The 20,176-nt window shown below is 37.6% G+C and overlaps 1 protein-coding gene across 1 annotated transcript; it reads right to left on the reverse strand.

Annotated features, from left to right (window-relative positions):
* Positions 1-1,529: 1,529 nt before the first annotated feature.
* Positions 1,530-16,856, reverse strand: LOC121912891. The gene is made up of 6 exons (XM_042435426.1): positions 16,816-16,856; positions 15,004-15,360; positions 14,624-14,845; positions 13,363-13,698; positions 2,838-3,059; positions 1,530-1,911 (listed from the first exon to the last, which is right to left on the reverse strand). Exons 2-6 carry the CDS (start codon positions 15,233-15,235, stop codon positions 1,550-1,552), a joined length of 1,374 nt encoding a protein of 457 aa, XP_042291360.1. The 5' UTR covers positions 15,236-15,360; positions 16,816-16,856; the 3' UTR covers positions 1,530-1,549.
* Positions 16,857-20,176: the final 3,320 nt, after the last annotated feature.

Raw genomic sequence — 20,176 nt, forward strand, 5'->3', positions numbered from 1 at the left:
TACAGTAATACTCTCCAGAGTCAGAGGACTGGATGGAGCTGAAGACGAGTTGTGGTTCCTTACTGAGAGGTTGAAGGTCTGGATTTACATTCCTCTTGTACCAGGTGTATTTAGCTGCTGGGTTAGCATCACTGCTACAGGTCAGAGTCACTGAACTGCCCTCCACTATCTCACCAGAGGGACTCACTGACACAGAGGGAAGTTTTGGAGCATCTGGAAGATGATATGATATGAACACATATTAACTTTAAGATGTGAATATGATCATAAAACAAAGTCTGTTTAATTTGCTGATAATTTATACTATAATGACAATAATGGAGGCAGGAACAAATGAAAGAACGTATAAGAGAATACATTTTCAATTTTCTTTTTAATGTTTGATTATTGCCACTAACCAGTGTACTGTCTCAGTTACTCACTGCCTTTCATGCAAGCACATTTAGATTTCTAAGTGTTATTGGCCCTGTAGTTTCAGATAACTCTATCTGCCTCACTGTCACACATCTTTTTTGTTTCCTTCTATAAATCATGCTGTCTCTACAAACATTCTGAAGACATTATGTTGCTTGGTATGGTGTCCCTGCACTTGACTAAACTTGCACACCTTAGCACAAGCCAGCAGGTTATTAAAAAAAAAAAAAACTATTAACATCATATTTTGGTCTGAGTAAAATAGTTATGTTAATAAAAGTACAAAGTAGAAATGAAAAGAGCTAAAAAAAAAAAAAAAAGCAAAACTGGGTCTGACTTATTGTAGACTATGTGGGTCAAAATTTGCACTTGATGTGTTAGTGGAACATTGCGGAGAAAACTCACACACTGAAGGAGAGGGGGAAGACTCATATCCTGATAGAGCACAAGAATACTGGTCCTCAGGATTAATTGGGTGTGGATTAATTTTTTTTGTTTTTCCCTCCATTTGCTGGCCATTCTTGTACCAGATGTAGGAAGGATCAACAGGCAGCTGACAATTGCTGTGACATGTCAGCTCTGTCCAGGTGGGATGCTGGTTGGGTGAAGATTTTCTAATATTCACTTGGAAGTCTGGATCTGTGAACAATAAACAGAAATGTCATTTGGAATTAACTGTCAACATACAGCACATACAAGAAAATATTCACATGTGCACAGTAACATTTCCTAAATGATCTGAAACATCTGAAACTAACTGATCACAACGTCAAGGAATTGACCATTTATAACAAATGGTTATAAAGTTAGATTTGGTGGAAAAGAACCTGCTCTTTGAGGGAGCTCTCAGAGAATCCAAGCAGTAATGAAGATTCTACTGAATAACCTTAATAATCACATAGAAGAACATTAGATTTGAGAGAAATAAAGAATACCAAAAGCATAGTACATAATGAGGAGATTGGGGCAGCAGATGGTGTCAGCATTAGCATGTAAACAAAGTAATAGTAAGAAGTGTCGGGTTATAATAGAAGCACTGTCCACTTCTATGAATATGATGACCATTATTAGTCAGCTGGTAGCCAAGCTGCTGGTAAACCTCTGTGCTCTGCCTGAACTAATGTTTTGCTCCATTTCAAATGAAAATTTTACCTATGACAGTCAAAGTGACTCCAGGTGAACCAGTATATTTCCCTCCTGGGTCGTTTGTTATGAACCTGAACTTGTACTCAGCTGAGTCGCTCTCTCTCAGGTCTGTGATTGTCAGAGTGCAGTCGTTCTTATCACAGTGATACTGAACACGACCTGAATACTCTGAGTCTGTTCTCAGATTCACAGGGTCATTATCAGGCCCTTTAGTGAACCAGAACGTTTCCTCAATTTCAGTATCATTGTCATTTATTCTGGATGGGTATATGTAGGTGCAGTTTATCTTCGCTGATGATCCTTTGAAGGCACAGATCTGAGTAGAAGAGTACATCACTCCCCAGGGACCCGCTGTAACACAGAACACAACAGAATCCACAACCAGACTCATAACAACATCAGAGAACAGACTTTATTCTGTCATGAAGGTCCTTCAGTATGTAAACCTGCTGAGATACTGCATGGGCCTCCTTCTTTCCACCTCAGAGAAGGACCTGAGATTTATTTATGAAGCTTATGGCACCAACACAAGAACAAAAATGAAGAGTGTTTTACACTTGAGTACCACAAAATGCAATTAATAATGCAATGTTGAAGTTTTTAATTTAATTTCATGTGAGGATCAATACATTCAAAAAACTGATGATTTATCTAGATACAGTTTGATAAAGGAAATGTATAATCATGAGATGTGGAGCCATGTATACTGTAGGGTTTCAAGTGATCTCATAGCTCTCTGGGAAATGTAGTATTTGGCATTACTCCTTTCAGTTAAGAATGCACTTGAATAAACTATAGAACTAAGCTACATACATTTCACAGTGCATTTTTTCCTTTAAAAGAGCAACTTAACACCAGCTGAAACCTTGTCTTTACTGCCTTCTAGTGGTTTAAACTATAATGCTGAAGTGCACTCGAGGGTGTGTCAGTACACTGTGACAACACTGTTTGATGTGGTGACAGGTGCAACAGAACACGCTAATGCTGAAAAAGCTTGAGGCTTGATGTCTCCAACATTAAGCATTATGTGTGCATGACTGTTCCTGTATGTGTTTTTATCTATGTAGCCTATAGCTGTCAGACATTATACAATATGCATTTAAATAGTGTTTTGAAGGTTGTATTGATGTTGGGATACCTACAACAGTATCCCAAGAGCTTAATGGGACCAGTACAGAGAGGGAAGTGATATCACCCATATTTATGACACATTCAGTTATGATACATTAGCTAAAAGACTCCACTAGATGGCGTAAAAGACTGTGAAGTAAACTCACACAATGGAAGAGAGGGGAACTTCTCATGTCCTTTCACAGCACAGGAATAGATGTCGGTAGAATCAAAGCTGCCTGAATAAGAATTAGATGTTTGTCCCGATATGTCCTGTCCATTCTTGTACCAGATGTAGGAAAAACCATCAGGTAGATGACAGCTGCTGTGACACTTCAGCTCTGCCCAGGAAGGATTGAATGTTGATCTGCTCACATGCACCTGGAGATCTGTATATACGAATAAAGAAAAAAAAAAGAGAAGACTTGATTTTAAACTTAATTGTCAACATTCACACATAAAAGAACACACACACACACACACACATACCCCTGTGTTCACAGTTTGGAATTAAATGATTAAATCTTCAGGTGAAAATTTTACCTGTCACAGTCAAAGTGACTCCAGGTGAACCAAAAAATCTCCCTCCTGGTTGGTTTGTTATGAACCTGAACTTGTACTCAGCTGAGTCGCTCTCTCTCAGGTCTGTGATTCTCAGAGTGCAGTCGTTCTTATCACAGTGATACTGAACACGACCTGAATACTCTGAGTCTGTTCTCAGATCTACATACACACCATTACTCTTTTTTGTGAACCAGAATGTTTTCTCAACCATAGTATCATGATCATTTATTCTGGATGGGTATCTGTAGGTGCAGTTTATGTCCACTGTTGATCCTTTTAAGGCACAGATGTGAGTAGAAGTGTAAGTCACTCCCCAGTCATTCTGACCCTGTACCACTGTAACACAGAGCACATCAGAAACCACAATCAGATTCATAACAAGTTAAGAATCAGTGAATAAGACAAAGTGGATCATGGCATCAATATGATTTTATCTGCAGTCATTGTCATTCAAAGCTCCTCATCATGCATCAATCTAACTAGAACTGAACTGGAATACAGTATTTTATCAGTTGTTTATCATATTTTATCATTTGTTACTGTTGAGTGTTTCAGCTTTAGTCCATTCATTCTGCAAGTTTTTACTTTTGTTCCCCTTGTTTGTTGTAGTTTTAAAAAAGCTAAACGCTTGAAATGTGTTTCTTATTTGTTATCAAACAAGTCATTCAAACATGAAATGAGTAAAAAGACATTTAACTAACTTTTTTTGAGTGGATCAGCAGATCAGTGGTACATCAATGTTGTTTTCACTTCATTAAAACTCAGACTTGTTCTGTTTCATTATTTTTCCCCATGTTCATTTACTTTTCATACACTTTCTTTCTCTATTTTATGACTTTCATTATGCTATTGCTGAATTGTGCCTGAGTGAATACATGTATAGAAAAGTCTAAAAGTCCAAAGATATTTATACATACTTTGAATTGACAGTGCAAAGAAACAGTTTTAGATGCTGTTTACAGTTAATCTCTCTGTGCACTGAGACAGAACATCGTACAGTCTGAAGGTGCAGTGAAGGAACAAGAATGTATTGAACCTGTGAACATTAATGCAGTTTTACTGAACAGGATGAGAAGAAGAAAATGAATCATTAGAGAGTCTGTGGTTGTCTTGGTTAGTTTCCTCTCTGTTAGTTCTTTGGTGAAGTCACTGCAGAGTTAAGTGTGAAAACCAGAGAGAAATGCAGAACATGAAGTGAGGGAAACTTAGCAGCTAGCTAAGCAGATAAAATAAAATAGCTGACACTAAGCTTTCACAGGGAGGGGCAACTGTTATAACTGTAACAGCTAAAACAGTTGTCCAGCTCTACAGTACAGAGTGCAGAAATTACCAAACAGAATTTAAACATCGTGACAAGATGAAATTCTCAGTGCATTGCTGTACCATCATAGAACTATGTATATATGCATATGCATGTATAAAAATATATGATTCTTACAATCCATGGAGGGAGGGTGGACAATCCTTATTAGCTAGACACCCCCACCCCCACCACCCATGACGCAGACACAGCTGAACATCTTAATATCATATTATTAAAGTGTTCAGCAGTAAATATTGATGTTATTTTTTACCATTTTGCCTTCATTCAACAGCTATAGTTTACACAGAAATAAACAGAAGTGAATGTTTGGTGTTGAAGAGTTTAAAAGTTATTCATCATACTGCATCACACATACATCAAACTTAGAAAAGTGCTGATCTGGGATATTTTATATTTACTTTCTTAAAATGACTTCATGCTGCTCTGAATAAGTGTGCTAAATGTCCTACAATGTAAATGTAGATATACAGTACCTGACACAGAGAGAAGGAAGACAACAAATCCACTCGCTGCTGCTGTTAAACTCATAACTGCTCCTCTCATCTCTCTGTGAGGCTTCAGAGACAATAAAATACATCAAATAATGTACAAAACATGTAATAATCATGTCAGTAAACTATTCTACTTACAACAGAGAAGGACGTTGTCTGTTAAGATGCTCGTCCTCTGTGATCTGTGAGCAGAAGTCAGATATCAGGATGTTAAAACACTTGATTTATTTCCTGTTTGTTATTTTATGAATATGCATGAGGAGCCAAATGACAGTAAACACATAAGATAAATACAAGTTTTACTGTTTTCTAAAGACTTAATATAATCTATGTTGGAGAGAATAACAGAACAGTGTTCTGGCATATTAGTAATATAGGAGAGAAATAATGAGACATTTTTATTTTTTACTTCCTCTTTTTAAGTTCTGGCACTAAATTACTCATGCATAGAGTCATCACAACAACTCCTACAGGTTGGTGTGATACAGATTAAGAAGTATTCACCCCACTCTTCAGGTCTCACTCCTCTACAGCAGCTCGTATGTCTGTATCGAGTGTGAGTGTGTCATGCTCTGAGCGTTAAAGAAAGTGTAACAACACTATATTGAGATTTGTCTCTCTCCTCATTGAAGTCAAGTGCAAGAGGTAAATTGCAGCACAGCTCAGTGTCAGCGCAGTTATTTTTTACTTACTCTTATTAAGTGTGGGCACAGTTCAGTGTCATAAGAAAAAAACATGACACGTGACAGATGTGTGACATTTGGTTTGATGCATCTCTTCACACTTCTAGTGCATGTTAAGACACTGAATATGCCACCATGAGTTCAAAGAGATGTACTGCATCAGTATGGGATGTAACAAGTCACATGCTGAGCACAATGTTTATTGTAAGTATTAAGAAACAAGTAAAAAGCAAAGTACATCAAAACATGATACAGAAATCTATGTGTAAATCAGATGACAAAATGTTTTACATGTGCAGTTGGAAACTCACTCATTCACAATCATTCTGACTGTAACACAGAGCACATCATCAGTGATGAAGCCTGAATCTGCAACACTGAAGCTTCACCACTAGAGGACAGTGAAACATCAGAGATACTGAATCACAACCCTGAAACAACATTTTACCATCAATCACTGATTGTTTGGAATTTAGAATTTAGTTCTTCTGTTGTGTAAAGATGCATCAATGCTCTCTACAATTCATCTCTTTGACCTGTGAACCATGACGCAGTTTTACTGAAGAGGAAAAAAGGCTGAATATTGAGGGCAAAGATAAGAAATATATTTTCTTGGTTCTGTTGGATTAAATGTGTACTAAGATGTTAAATTTAGGGAAAACATTAAAAATGACATACCTACATCTTGAAAACAATTTATCATTCATCACTGATTGTTAAGACATTTAAATTTACTTTTAGTTCTTTTCACAAAATACAGTCCTCCTGCAAGATGCATGCAAGATGACGTTTCTCATTAAAGCTGAACGTTTCTGCACACTGTCGCCCTCTGCTGCAGTGAAAGGGAACTGAAATTAAGTTTCTAACTACAGTTTTTGTGGAAACTGGCTGTTTATTCAGCCACAGCGATACCTGGATAATGTGACATTCAGCAAAATGTGATAGAACCGAGATTATGTTTGAATTTGATGTGTGGAAATATACAGTATACTGCACATGGTGTGAATGTGATGCTTCCAGTTTGATGTCTTTGTTCTGAACAGACTTAATGAGCTTTGTGAGCCAGGACAGGTGCAAACCAGGAAGCCAATCAGGATTCTTCAAAAGTGATTTATTATGTATACATTTAAAATAACATTTTGCATAACAGCTCTAAAGCTAAATATCTGTAATATAGAAAAAGGAAAAAGGAGTAAAGTACAATAATATAGCCTGCATTACCTCAGACAGAACACTCAATATACATAAACACAGTTATGAGTCACACACACCTGCTGCTACTAAAAACGTCCACATCATCCTCTACAGTCTCTCTCTCCAGTCTACAGCATTTTTACATTTAAAATAACATTTCACATAACAGCTCTAATCCTAAATATCTGTAATATAACTAACTCTACAGAGAAAAAAATAAGCTTGCATTAGTTCAGACAAAACACTCAGTAAATTATAAATCAATTGAGTCACAAACACCACCTGACATTCAACTGATCTAAACAATCAATCATGTTTGACACATCGACATGATTCAGTTCAAGCTGCCATCAGCACATTCTTCTCAAAGCTTCTGCTACATGCTGTTACTGACTGTCTGTGCTGCTCACTTCTACCTGCTGCTGCTGCTGAAAACTGAACATGAAAACGTCCACATCATCCTCTACAGCCTCTCTCTCCACTGTAATATTTCACTGTTGTACTACTTTCTGCTTCCATCAGGTGAGTCCAGCCTCTGGTTCAACTGCATCACAACAAAATCACACGAAATTTCAGTGAGTTACTTCTTGTAACTGTAACAATGAATCTAATGTCGGCCTGTTTTTCTCCTTTCAGGAGGCTCCAACCTGACTGGACTTTACTCCAGGTTTTTGTAGATTTCTGTGTCTTCTGTCTGTGCTGCAGCGACGACCTTCAAGTCTGAGACGTTCTCATACACAGAAGAGTCCAGCTGATGGGAAGAGATGACAATTAAAGACTCAATGAGCCTCATTCATACAATTTACATAGAGTTAGACATTTTTTAAATATTTGTAATACTAATAATAATAATAATAATGATGATAATAAAAATGCTTCAGACTAAATTCTGTGTTGACCTTTAAGGCCTAAAACATTACTGGTTTCTACTCAGCAAGTTTTTCTTTACATTTAAATTCCCTTTATGATTTCATGTTGATAATAAAATGTGTTGTAGTGCATTTATAAGCCAAATAATTATAATTGTATTATAGTGTAAGTTTTGTCTATAAAGTCTCTCTGTTGGCCTGTTTTTTTCCTTTCATGATGCTCCAACCTGACTGGACTTTACTCCACATCTTCCTGCCTCTCTGTGACTTCTGTCTGCTGCAGCAACGAACTGCAAGTCTGAGACGTTCTCATACACAGGAGAAGAGTCCAACTGATGGGGAGAGATGACAATATACGACTCAATGAACCTCATTCATGCAATTTGCATACTGTTAGAATTATTAAAATATTTTTAATATTAATGCTTCAGACTAAATTCTGTGTTGACCTTTAAGGCCTAAAACATTACTGACTTCTACTCAGCAAGTTGTTCTTTACATTTAAATTCCCTTTATGATTTCATGTTGATAATAAAATGTGTTCTAGTGCATGTATAAGACAAATAATCATAATTGTATTATAGGGAAGTTTTGTCAATAAAGTCTCTCTCTCTCCTTGTTGGCCTGTTTTTTTCCTTTCATGATGCTCCAACCTGACTGGACTTTACTCCACGTCTTCCTGCTCCTCTGTGACTTCTGTCTGCTGCAGCGACGACCTGCAAGTCTGAGACGTTCTCATACACTGGAGAAGAGTCCAACTGATGGAGAGAGATGACAATATACGACTCAATGAGCCTCAATCATGCAGTTTGCATACTGTTAGAATCTCTTAAATATTTTTAATAATAATGCTTCAGATTCAATTCTGTGTCGACCTTTAAGGCCTAAAACATTACTGGTTTCTACTCAGCAAGTTTTTATTTACATTTAAATTCCCTTTATGATTTTATGTTGATAATATAAATGTGTTCTAGTGCATTTATAAGCCAAAATCATCATAACTGTATTTCAGGGTAAGTTCTGTCAATAAGGTCTCTCTCTCACCTCTATAGTCTCTACAGGTTCATTCAGTTCAGTGGTGGAGCTCAGAGTTTTCTTCTTCCTGGATTGAATCCATCAAGAATAAGAAATTTGACAAAATGAAATTCATGACTTTTATAAGAAATTTAAAGAAGGATGTTTTCTTTATTGTTTTACCTCATCCACAGACTTAAGAGAAGCAGAGGAATCAGCATCAGGACCACCAGAATCACCACAATGATACTAATTATAAATACTGATTTCCCTAAAAATTGAGACCCACAGAAAGGAGATATGGCTTATCAATAAGTGTAGTATACAAGTATGTCTGTGTGTGTGTGTGTGTGTGTGTGTGTGTGTGCTTGTGTGTGTGTGTGTGTGTGTGTGTGTGTGTGTGTGTGTGTGTGTGTGTGTGTGTGTGCGTGTGTGTGTGTGTGTGTATGTGTGTGTTTGTGTGAAGGTCAATGAACATAACTTACCTGCCACAACAGTCAGATATAAGGTGGAGTTATGACGTCCTTTTCTGTTCTGGGCTTCACAGTAGTAATTTCCACTGTGTTCAGGTCTGACATCAGTGATGGTGAAGATCTGTCCTGATGCTTTTGGTGAGTCTTCATTCTCCTTGTACCAGGTATAATTAGCTGCTGGGTTAGCATCACTGCTACAGGTCAGATTCACTGAACTGCCCTCCACTATCTCACCAGAGGGACTCACTGACACAGACGGAAGCTTTGGAGCATCTGGGGGGCAATATGTATAGAGACCAAAAAAAACAGTATTTTTCTTTGGGTTCATTTTTATGCATACAAAACCAGCAGGAGGGGACCAAAGAAAAAGCAGCCATGCTAGAATCTGCCTTCAGCCTTTCTACTTTAGAACATGATATTTCTACCAGCCTGAACTCAGATGGCAGTTAATTCGTAACATATTGTTAAACCTCACTTTGTATATCAGAGATTTGATTTGTTTTGTACTTACACTGGACATTAATGAATAGAGACGTAGAGTTCTCTCCATATTGATTCTCAGACTTGCAGTGGTAGATCCCGCTGTCTTCAGAGCTGATGGAGGTGAAATGATAAATTCCTTCTGGTCCTTGAAGCAGTGTTTGGTTCTCCTTGTACCAGGTGTATTTAGCAGTTGGATTAGCATCACTGCTACAGGTCAGAGTCACTGAACTGCCCTCCACTATCTCACCAGAGGGACTCACTGACACAGAAGACGTCTTTGGAGCATCTATAAAAGATGTATTAACACAGATTATTTTAGGGTGATAATTACTACAGTGGCACATGATTTAAAAACAGCATCATGCATGTGGCAGCATCTGTAAACAGGAAGGTGGTCTGGTTAATGGATGAATAGTGGATATTGTATTAATGTTTTGCTGTCTCCTGTTGCTCTGCACGGCTTGTGAGATGTCTTGTGAGTGCTTATTTTGTTGTTATTGTCTGATTTTAAGCATCACTTCATTGGTTCTAGACCATCTCACCATGGGACTGGAGTTGGAAATCAGCCAGCTGACTAACACAGAAATGTTGATTAATGTGCGTTGTCCTTATAAATAAATGAAATGTCTGAAAGTTTGAACTGAAGGAAACAGAACTGTTAAATTTTACTTTTACAGCAGATGGAAAGTGAGGAAAATACACATGATCTGCAAAATGCTTTTCCGTTAACAAAGTGCAAAGATATTTACCAGTGTAAATATCTTTGCAGCTTTGGGGTGGCTGTGGCTCAGGAGGTAGAGCGGGTCGTCCACTAATCGGAAGATCGGCGATTCAATTCCCGGCTCCTCCAGTCCACATGCCGATGTGTCCTTGGGGAAGACACTTAACCCCAAATTGCTCCTGATGGCTGTGCCATCAGTGTATGAATGTGTGTGAATGGGTGAATGTGATTTGTAGTGTAAAAAGCGCTTTGAGTTGTCGGAAGACTAGAAAGGCACTATACAAGTACAGTCCATTTACCATTTGTAAGCAGTTTTTTGCTTTTTAAATGAGCTGTTTCACTCACATTTCACATCAATAAAGATGTATTCAGATGTCCTCTTCCCCAGGTGGTTCTCAGCTGTAAAGTAATACTCTCCAGAGTTAGAGGACTGGATGGAGCTGAAGACAAGCTGTGGTTCCTTACTGAGAGGTTGAAGGTCTGGATTTACATTCTTCTTGTACCAGGTGTATTTAGCTGCTGGGTTAGCATCACTGCTACAGGTCAGAGTCACTGAACTGCCTTCCATGATATCATCAGAGGGACTCACTGACACAGAAGAGGTCTTTGGAGCATCTATAAAAGATGTATTAACACAGATTATTTTAGGGTGATAATTACTACAGTGGCACATGATTTAAAAACAGCATCATGCATGTGGCAGCATCTGGAAACTTGAAGGTGGTCTGGTGAATGGATGAATAGTGGATATTGTATTAATGTTTTGCTGTGTCCTGTTGCTCTGCATGGCTTGTGAGATGTCTTGTGAGTGCTTATTTTGTTGTTATTGTCTGTCTGTAATTTTTTAAGCATCACTTCATTGGTTCTAGACCATCTCGCCATGGGACTGGAGTTGAAAATCAGCCAGCTGACTAACACAGAAATGTTGATTAATGTGCGTTGTCCTTATAGATAAATGAAATGTCTGAAAGTTTGAACTGAAGGAACCAGAACTGTTAAATTTTACTTTTACAGCAGATGGAAAGTGAGGAAAATACACATGATCTGCAAAATGCTTTTTGGTTAAAAAAGTGCAAAGATGTTTACCAATATAAGCAGTTTTTTACTTTTTAAATGAGATGTTTCACTCACATTTCACATCAATAAAGATGTATTCAGACGTCCTCTTCCCCAGCTGGTTCTCAGCTATACAGTAATACTCTCCAGAGTCAGAGGACTGGATGGAGCTGAAAACAATCTGTGGTTCTTTACTGAGAGGTTGAAGGTCTGGATTTACATTCCTCTTGTACCAGGTGTGTTTAGCTGCTGGGTTAGCATCACTGCTACAGGTCAGAGTCACTGAACTGCCCTCCACTATCTCACCAGAGGGACTCACTGACACAGAGGGAAGCTTTGGAGCATCTGGAAGATGATATGATATGAACACAAATTAACTTTAAGATGTGAATATGATCATAAAACAAAGTCTGTTTAATTTGCTGATAATTTATACTCTAAAGACAATAATGGAGGCAGGAACAAATGAAAGAACGTATAAGAGAATACATTTTCAATTTTCTTTTTAATGTTTGATTATTGCCACTGACCAGTGTACTGTCTCAGTTACTCACTGTCTTTCATGCAAGCAGATTTAGATTCCTGCTGGTGGGGGCAGATGCTAATTAGTAATCACTAATCAGTTGTCCTTTTATATATTTGTTTTTCCTCTCTCGGATTGTGTGTGTGTGTGTGTGTGTGTTCAGATTCTGCGTGCTGGGTTTCATAACACTGAGTGTTATTGGCCCTGTAGTTTCAGATAACTCTATCTGCCTCACTGTCACACATCTTTTTTGTTTTCTTCTATAAATCTTGCTGTCTCTACAAACATTCTGAAGACATTATGTTGCTTGGTATGGTGTCCCTGCACTTGAATACACTTACACACCTTAGCACAAGCCAGCAGGTTATTAAAAAAAAACAAAAAACTATTGACATTATATTTTGGTCTGAGTAAAATAGTTATGTTGATAAAAGTACAAAGTAGAAATGAAAAGAACTAAAAGAAGCAAAACTGGGTCTGACTTGTTGTAGACTATGTGGGTCAAAATTTGCACTTGATGTGTTAGTGGAACATTGTGGAGAAAACTCACACACTGAAGGAGAGGGGAAAGATTCATATCCTGATAGAGCACAAGAATACTGGTCCTCAGGATTAACTGGGTCCGGATGAAAATATATATCTTTTCCCTCCATTGGCTGGCCATTCTTGTACCAGATGTAGGAAGGATCAACAGGCAGCTGACAATTGTTGTGACATGTCAGCTCTGTCCGGGTGGGATGCTGGTTGGGGGAAGATTTTCTAATATTCACTTGGAAGTCTGTATGTGTTAACAATAAACAGAAATGTCATTTGGAATTAACTGTCAACATACAGCACATACAAGAAAATATTCACATGTGCACAGTAACATTTCCTCAATGATCTGAAACATCTGAAACTAACTGATCACAACGTCAAGAAATCGATCATTTATAACAAATGGTTATAAAGTTAGATTTGGTGGAAAAGAACCTGCTCTTTGAGGGAGCTCTCAGAGAATCCAAGCAGTAATGAAGATTCTACTGAATAACCTTAATAATCACATAGATGAACATTAGATTTGAGAGAAATAAAGAATAGCAAAAGCAAAGCACATAATGAGGAGATTAGGGCAGCAGATGGTGTCAGCATTAGCATGTAAACAAAGTAATAGTAAGAAGTGTTGGGTTATAATGGAAGCACTGTCCACTTCTATGAATATGATGACCATTATTAGTCAGCTGGTAGCCAAGCAGCTGGTAAAGCTCTGTGCTCTGCCTGAACTAATGTTTTGCTCAATTTAAAATGAAAATGTTACCTGTGACAGTCAAAGTGACTCCAGGTGAACCAGTATATTTCCCTCCTGGTTGGTTTGTTATGAACCTGAACTTGTACTCAGCTGAGTCGCTCTCTCTCAGGTCTGTGATTGTCAGAGTGCAGTAGTTCTTATCACAGTGATACTGAACACGACCTGAATACTCTGAATCTGTACTCAGATTCACAGGGTCATAATTAGGCCCTTTAGTAAACCAGATGGTTTCCTTAATTTCAGTGTCATGGTCATTTATTCTGGATGGGTATATGTAGGTGCAGTTTATGTCCACTGTTGATCCTTTGAAGGCACAGATCTGAGTAGAAGAGTACATCACTCCCACTGTAACACAGAACACAACAGAATCCACAACCAGACTCACAACAACATCAGAGAACAGACTTTAATCTGTCATGAAGGTCTCTCTGTATGTAAACCTGCTGAGATACTGCATGGGCCTCCTTCTTTCCACCTCAGAGAAGGACCTGAGATTTATTTATGAAGCTTATGGCACCAACACAAGAACAAACATGAAGAGTGTTTTACACTTGAGTACCACAAAATGCAATTAATAATGCAATGTTGAAGTTTTTAATTTAATTTCATGTGAGGATCAACACATTCAAAAAAACTGATGATTAATCTAGATACAGTTTGATAAAGGAAATGTATAATCATTAGATGCGGAGCCATGTATACTGTAGGGTTTCAAGTGATCTCATAGCTCTCTGGGAAATGTAGTATTTGGCATTACTCCTTTCAGTTAAGAATGTACTTGAATAAACTATAGAAATAAACTACATACATTTCACAGTGCATTTTTTCCTTTAAAGAGCAATTTAACCCCAGCTGAAACCTTGTTTTACTGCCCTCCAGTGGTTTAACCTCTGATGCTGAAGTGCACTCCAGGGTGTGTCAGTACACTTTGACAACACTGTTTGATGTGGTGACAGGTGCAACAGAACACGCTAATGCTGAAAAAGCTTGAGGCTTGATGTCTCCAACATTAAGCATTATGTGTGCATGACTGTTCCTGTATGTGTTTTTATCTATGTAGCCTATAGCTGTCAGACACTATCAGATATGCATGTAAATAGTGTTTTGAAGGTTGTATTGTTGTTGGGATACCTACAACAGTATCCCAAGAGCTTAATGGGACCAGTACAGAGAGGGAAGTGATATCACCCATATTTAAGACACATTCAGTTATGATACATTAGCTAAAAGACTCCACTAGATGGTGTAAAAGACTGTGAAGTAAACTCACACAATGAAAGAGAGGGGAACTTCTCATGTCCTTTCACAGCACAGGAATAGCTGTCTGTAGAATCAAAGCTGCCTGAATAAGAATTAGATGTTTGTCCCGATATGTCCTGTCCATTCTTGTACCAGATGTAGGAAGAACCATCAGGTAGATGACAGCTGCTGTGACACTTCAGCTCTGCCAAGGAAGGATTGAATGTTGATCTGCTCACATACACCTGGAGATCTGTATATACGAATAAAGGGAAAAAAGAAAAGAAAAGAAGACATGATTTTAAACTTAATTGTCAACATTCACACATAAAAGAACACACACACACACACACATACCCCTGTGTTCACAGTTTGGAATTAAATGATTAAATCTTCAGGTGAAAATTTTACCTGTCACAGTCAAAGTGATTCCAGGTGAACCAAAAAATCTCCCTCCTGGTTGGTTTGTTATGAACCTGAACTTGTACTCAGCTGAGTCGCTCTCTCTCAGGTCTGTGATTCTCAGAGTGCAGTCGTTCTTATCACAGTGATACTGAACACGACCTGAATACTCCGAGTCTGTTCTCAGATCTACATACACACCATTACTCTTTTTTGTGAACCAGAATGTTTTCTCAACCATAGTATCATGATCATTTATTCTGGATGGGTATCTGTAGGTGCAGTTTATGTCCACTGTTGATCCTTTTAAGGCACAGATGTGAGTAGAAGTGTAAGTCACTCCCCAGCCATTCTGACCCTGTACCACTGTAACACAGAGCACATCAGAAACCACAATCAGATTCATAACAAGTTCAGAATCAATGAATAAGACAAAGTGGATCATGGCATCAATATGATTTTATCTGCAGTCATTGTCATTCAAAGCTCCTCATAGTGCATCAATCTAACTAGAACTGAACTGGAATACAGTATTTTATCAGTTGTTTATAATATTTTATCATTTGTTACTGTTGAGTGTTTCAGCTTCAGTCCATTCATTCTGCAAGTTTTTACCGTTGTCCCCTTTGTTTGTTGTAGTTTTAAAAAAGTTAAAGTTGAACGTTTGAAATGTGTCTCTTATTTGTTATCAAACAAGTCATTCAAACATGAAATGAATAAAAAGATATTTAACTAACTTTTTTTTGAGTGGAGCAGCAGATCAGTGGTACATCAATGTTGTTTTCACTTCATTAAAACTCAGACTTGTTCTGTTTCATTATTTTTCCCCATGTTCATTTACTTTTCATACACTTTCTTTATCTTTTTTATGACTTTCATTATGTTATTTCTGAATTGTGCCTGAGTGAACACAGGTATAGAAAAGTCTAAATGTCCAAAGATATTTATACATACTTTGAATTGACAGTACAAAGAAACAGTTTTAGATGCTGTTTACAGTTAATCTCTCTGTGCACTGAGACAGAACATCGTACAGTCTGAAGGTGCAGTGAAGGAACGAGAATGTATTGAACCTGTGAACATTAATGCAGTTTTACTGAACAGGATGAGAAGAAGAAAATGAATCGTTAGAGAGTCTGTGGTTGTCTTGGTTAGTTTCCTCTCTGTTAGTTCTTTGGTCAAGTTGCTGCTCAGTTAAGTGTGAAAACCACAAAGAAATGCAAGACACGACGGAAACTGTTGAAAGCGGCTGAAACAAAATAGGTGACAATAAGTTTTCACAGGGAGGAGCAACTGTTATAGTTGTAACAGCTAAAACAGTTGTCCAGCTCTACAGTACAGAGTGCAGAAATTACCAAACAGAATTAAAACATCATGACGAGATGAAATTCTCAGTGCATTGCTGTACCATCATAGAACTATGTATATATGCATATGCATGTATAAAAATATATGATTCTTACAATCCATGGAGGGAGGGTGGACAAACCTTATTAGCTAGACACCCCCACCCCCACCACTCATGACGCAGACACTGCTGAACATCTTAATATCATATTATTAAAGTGTTCAGCAGTAAATATTGATGTTATTTTTACCATTTTGCCTTCATTCAACAGCTATAGTTTACACAGAAATAAACAGAAGTGAATGTTTGGTGTTGTAGAGTTTAAAAGTTATTCATCATACTGCATCACACATACATCAAACCTAGAAAAGTGCTGATCTGGGATATTTTATATTTACTTTCTTAAAATGACTTCATGCTGCTCTGAATAAGTGTGCTAAATGTCCTACAATGTAAATGTAGATATACAGTACCTGACACAGAGAGAAGGAAGACAACAAATCCACTCGCTGCTGCTGTTAAACTCATAGCTGCTCCTCTCATCTCTCTGTGAGGCTTCAGAGACAATAAAATACATCAAATAATGTAAACAACATGTAATAATCATATCAGTAAACTATTCTACTTACAACAGAGAAGGATGTTGTCTGTTCAGATGCTCATCCTCTGTGATCTGTGGGCAGAAGTCACATATCAGGATGTTAAAACACTTGATTTACTTCCTGTTTGTTATTTTATGAATATGCATGAGGAGCCAAACGACAGTAAACACATAAGATAAATACAAGTTTTACTGTTTTCTAAAGACTTCATATAATCTAAGTTGGAAAGAATAACAGAACAGTGTTCTGGCACATTAGTAATATAGGAGAGAAATAGTGGGACGTTTTTATTTTTTACTTCCTCTTTTTAAGTTTTGGCACTAAATTACTGTATGAATATGTATAAATGTTTGTATGAACTTGTGAAAGGTTAGAATGCTTAATGACAGTCATAGAAATCATGTTTGTGCATGAAAACAGTTTGTTCCTGTGTGAAAGAAAAACAAAGAACATCTACTTATTCTGAAACACATCCTGCCATGTCTGTCTGGGTTTAATCATGCATAGAGTCATCACAACAACTCCTACAGGTTGGTGTGATACAGATTAAGAAGTATTCACCCCACTCTTCAGGTCCACTCCTCTACAGCAGCTCGTATGTCTGTATCGAGTTCACAGTTCAGTGTCACTGCAGTTATTTTTTACTTACTCTTTTTATTTGTGGGCACAGTTCAGTGTCTAAAGAAAAAACATGACACGTGACGGATGTGTGACATTTGGTTTGATGCATCTCTTCACACTTCTAGTGCATGTTAAGACACTGAATACACCACCATGAGTTCAAAGAGATGTACTGCATCAGTATGGGATGTAAGAGGTCACATGATGAGCACAATGTTTATTGTAAATATTAAGAAACAAGTAAAAAGCAAAGTACATCAAAACATGATACAGAAATGTATGTGTAAATCAGATGACAAAATGTTTTACATCTGCAGTTGGAAACTCACTCATTCACCATCATTCTGACTGTAACACAGAGCACATCATCAGTGATGAAGCCTGAATCTGCAACACTGAAGCTTCACCACTAGAGGACAGTGAAACATCAGAGATACTGAATCACAACCCTGAAACAACATTTTACCATCAATCACTGATTGTTTACACACATTTAAAATTACTTTTAGTACTTTTCACTTTTTATGATTGAGTTGCATCTTAATCTGTTTAGTCTTGACATTAAATTCATTAAACATTACAGTTAGAAGTTCAGTTTCAGAAGTGTTGATTGTTCACATTGGTGACCTTGTTGTACAGTAGTTGAACAAACGTTCATTGTCGAGGTGTCTAAGTATGAAAATGATTCAGTCAGTGATCTACAGTTGTCACTAACAAATATGGACTGTTATACTGAAAAGGCTTCACACTCAGTAAACTACCACACATTCTGCTTCCCTGAGTGACCCCAAAGAGTTTAAATGGACCGAAACGGTGATAAACAGCTCACATGACAATTAAGGTCTTCTTCAATACAAATTGTGTCTGTGCATCTTCATTTTAGCAACATCCAAGATCATCATTTTCTTGCTGTAATCATTCATCCTGTTCATATTAACCGTAATGCACTTTCACTGTAAGTCATGGGTGACTAAATCCACAGTCCTCCTTCTGGGCAAAAATGCATGCAAAACGACATTTCTCACTAAAAATACTGTAACTGTAGAATATATCCACTTTTTTGGACTAACCCAGATGTCTGAAGCCTCATATTACGTTTGGATAATCTTTTAAATATATTTTTGGTCAAAACAAGAACTGTGGATTTTGTCCCCCATCACTTACATTGTAAGAGCATTAGGACGAGATCTTCTAATGGTCGGTATGAACAGGGGGAATGATCACAGTGAGCAACACCTGTTTCAATGTTCATATGGGCACCTGACTTTTGTCTTAAGACAGACTTGAAAAAATTTCTGCACACTGTCGCCCTCTGCAGCAGTGAAAGAGAACTGAAATTAAGTTTCTAATTACATTTTTTGTGGAAACTGGCTGTTTATTAAACCACAGTGATACCTGGATAATGTGACATTCAGCAAAGTGTGATAGAACCGAGATTATGTTTCAATTTTCTGTGTGAAAGTATACAGTTTACTGCACATGGTGTGAATGTGATGCTTCCAGTTTGATGTCTTTGTTCTGAACAGACTTAATGAGCTTTGTGAGCCAGGACAGCTGCAAACCAGGAAGCCAATCAGGATTCTTCAAAAGCAATTTGTTATGTATACAATTAAAATATCATTTAACATAACAGCTTTAATCCTAAATATCTGTTATACAGAAATGGACAAAGGAGTAAAGTCCAATAATATAGCCTGCATTACCTCAGATAGAACACTCAATATACATAAACACAATTTACTACTGAAAACTGAACATGAAAACGTCCACATCATCCTCTACAGCCTCTCTCTCCACTGTCATATTTCACTGTTGTACTACTTTCTGCTTCCATCAGGTGAGTCCAGCCTCTGGTTCAACTTCATCACAACAAAATCAAATGAAATTCAGGTGAGGTACTTCTCCCAATTGTAACTACAAATCTGATGTTGGCCTGTTTTTTTTTCCTTTCATGATGCTCCAACATGACTGAACTTAACTCCACATCTTCCTGCACATCTGTGTCTTCTGTCTGCTGCAGCAACAACCTTCAAGTCTGAGACGTTCTCACACACAGAAGAGTCCAGCTGATGGGGAGAGATGACAAAATAAGCCTCAATGAGCCTCATTCATGCAATTAACATACTGTTAGAATTTTTAAAATATTTTTAATAATGATGCTGGGCCTCATTCCTCAGTCAAACAGAATTGGTGCCCCATGTGAGGCTCCCCTGATATCAGCCATTTTTGCAATATTTTATCAATAATTAATCATTTTTTCCCAAAAATTTCGATTTTTGAAATTTTGGACTTCTCTAGTGCTCTACAAAGCATATACAGTGTAGTTGTGTATTGTATACAGTGTGCAACAGTGGTTGTGTTAGCAGAGAGTTGTTTAGCATTTTGCATGCTAATTGTTTACCCCCCTAACACAGTAACCAGCTATTACTCACCAGAGGTGCTGAAGCCACCTCATTAACATCCTAATAGGATAGGTTGTAGAGTAATTAGCATTAACACTAACTGGTTGTTACTCACTTAGGTGCTAAAGTCAGTTTTCTGCACCACGCCGCCGAGGATCAGCTTGCCATGAAACCTGTCGGCAGCGCGAGAATGGCCCTGTCAGTATCCG

Source organism: Thunnus maccoyii, chromosome 2 (genome assembly GCF_910596095.1).
Source record: "Thunnus maccoyii chromosome 2, fThuMac1.1, whole genome shotgun sequence".
Taxonomy (NCBI): Eukaryota; Metazoa; Chordata; class Actinopteri; order Scombriformes; family Scombridae; genus Thunnus; species Thunnus maccoyii.

Excerpts from the sequence above, each read along its gene's own strand:
- LOC121912891 (XM_042435426.1), bottom strand. The coding sequence starts at position 15,235 with ATGGTTGAGAAAACATTCTGGTTCACAAAAAAGAGTAATGGTGTGTAT. Across the intron at positions 13,699-14,623 it reads GTTCCCCTCTCTTTCATTGT|TGGGAGTGATGTACTCTTCT; the intron begins GTGAGTTTACTT and ends TCTGTGTTACAG. Across the intron at positions 3,060-13,362 it reads AGTCACTTTGACTGTCACAG|ATCTCCAGGTGCATGTGAGC; the intron begins GTAACATTTTCA and ends TCGTATATACAG.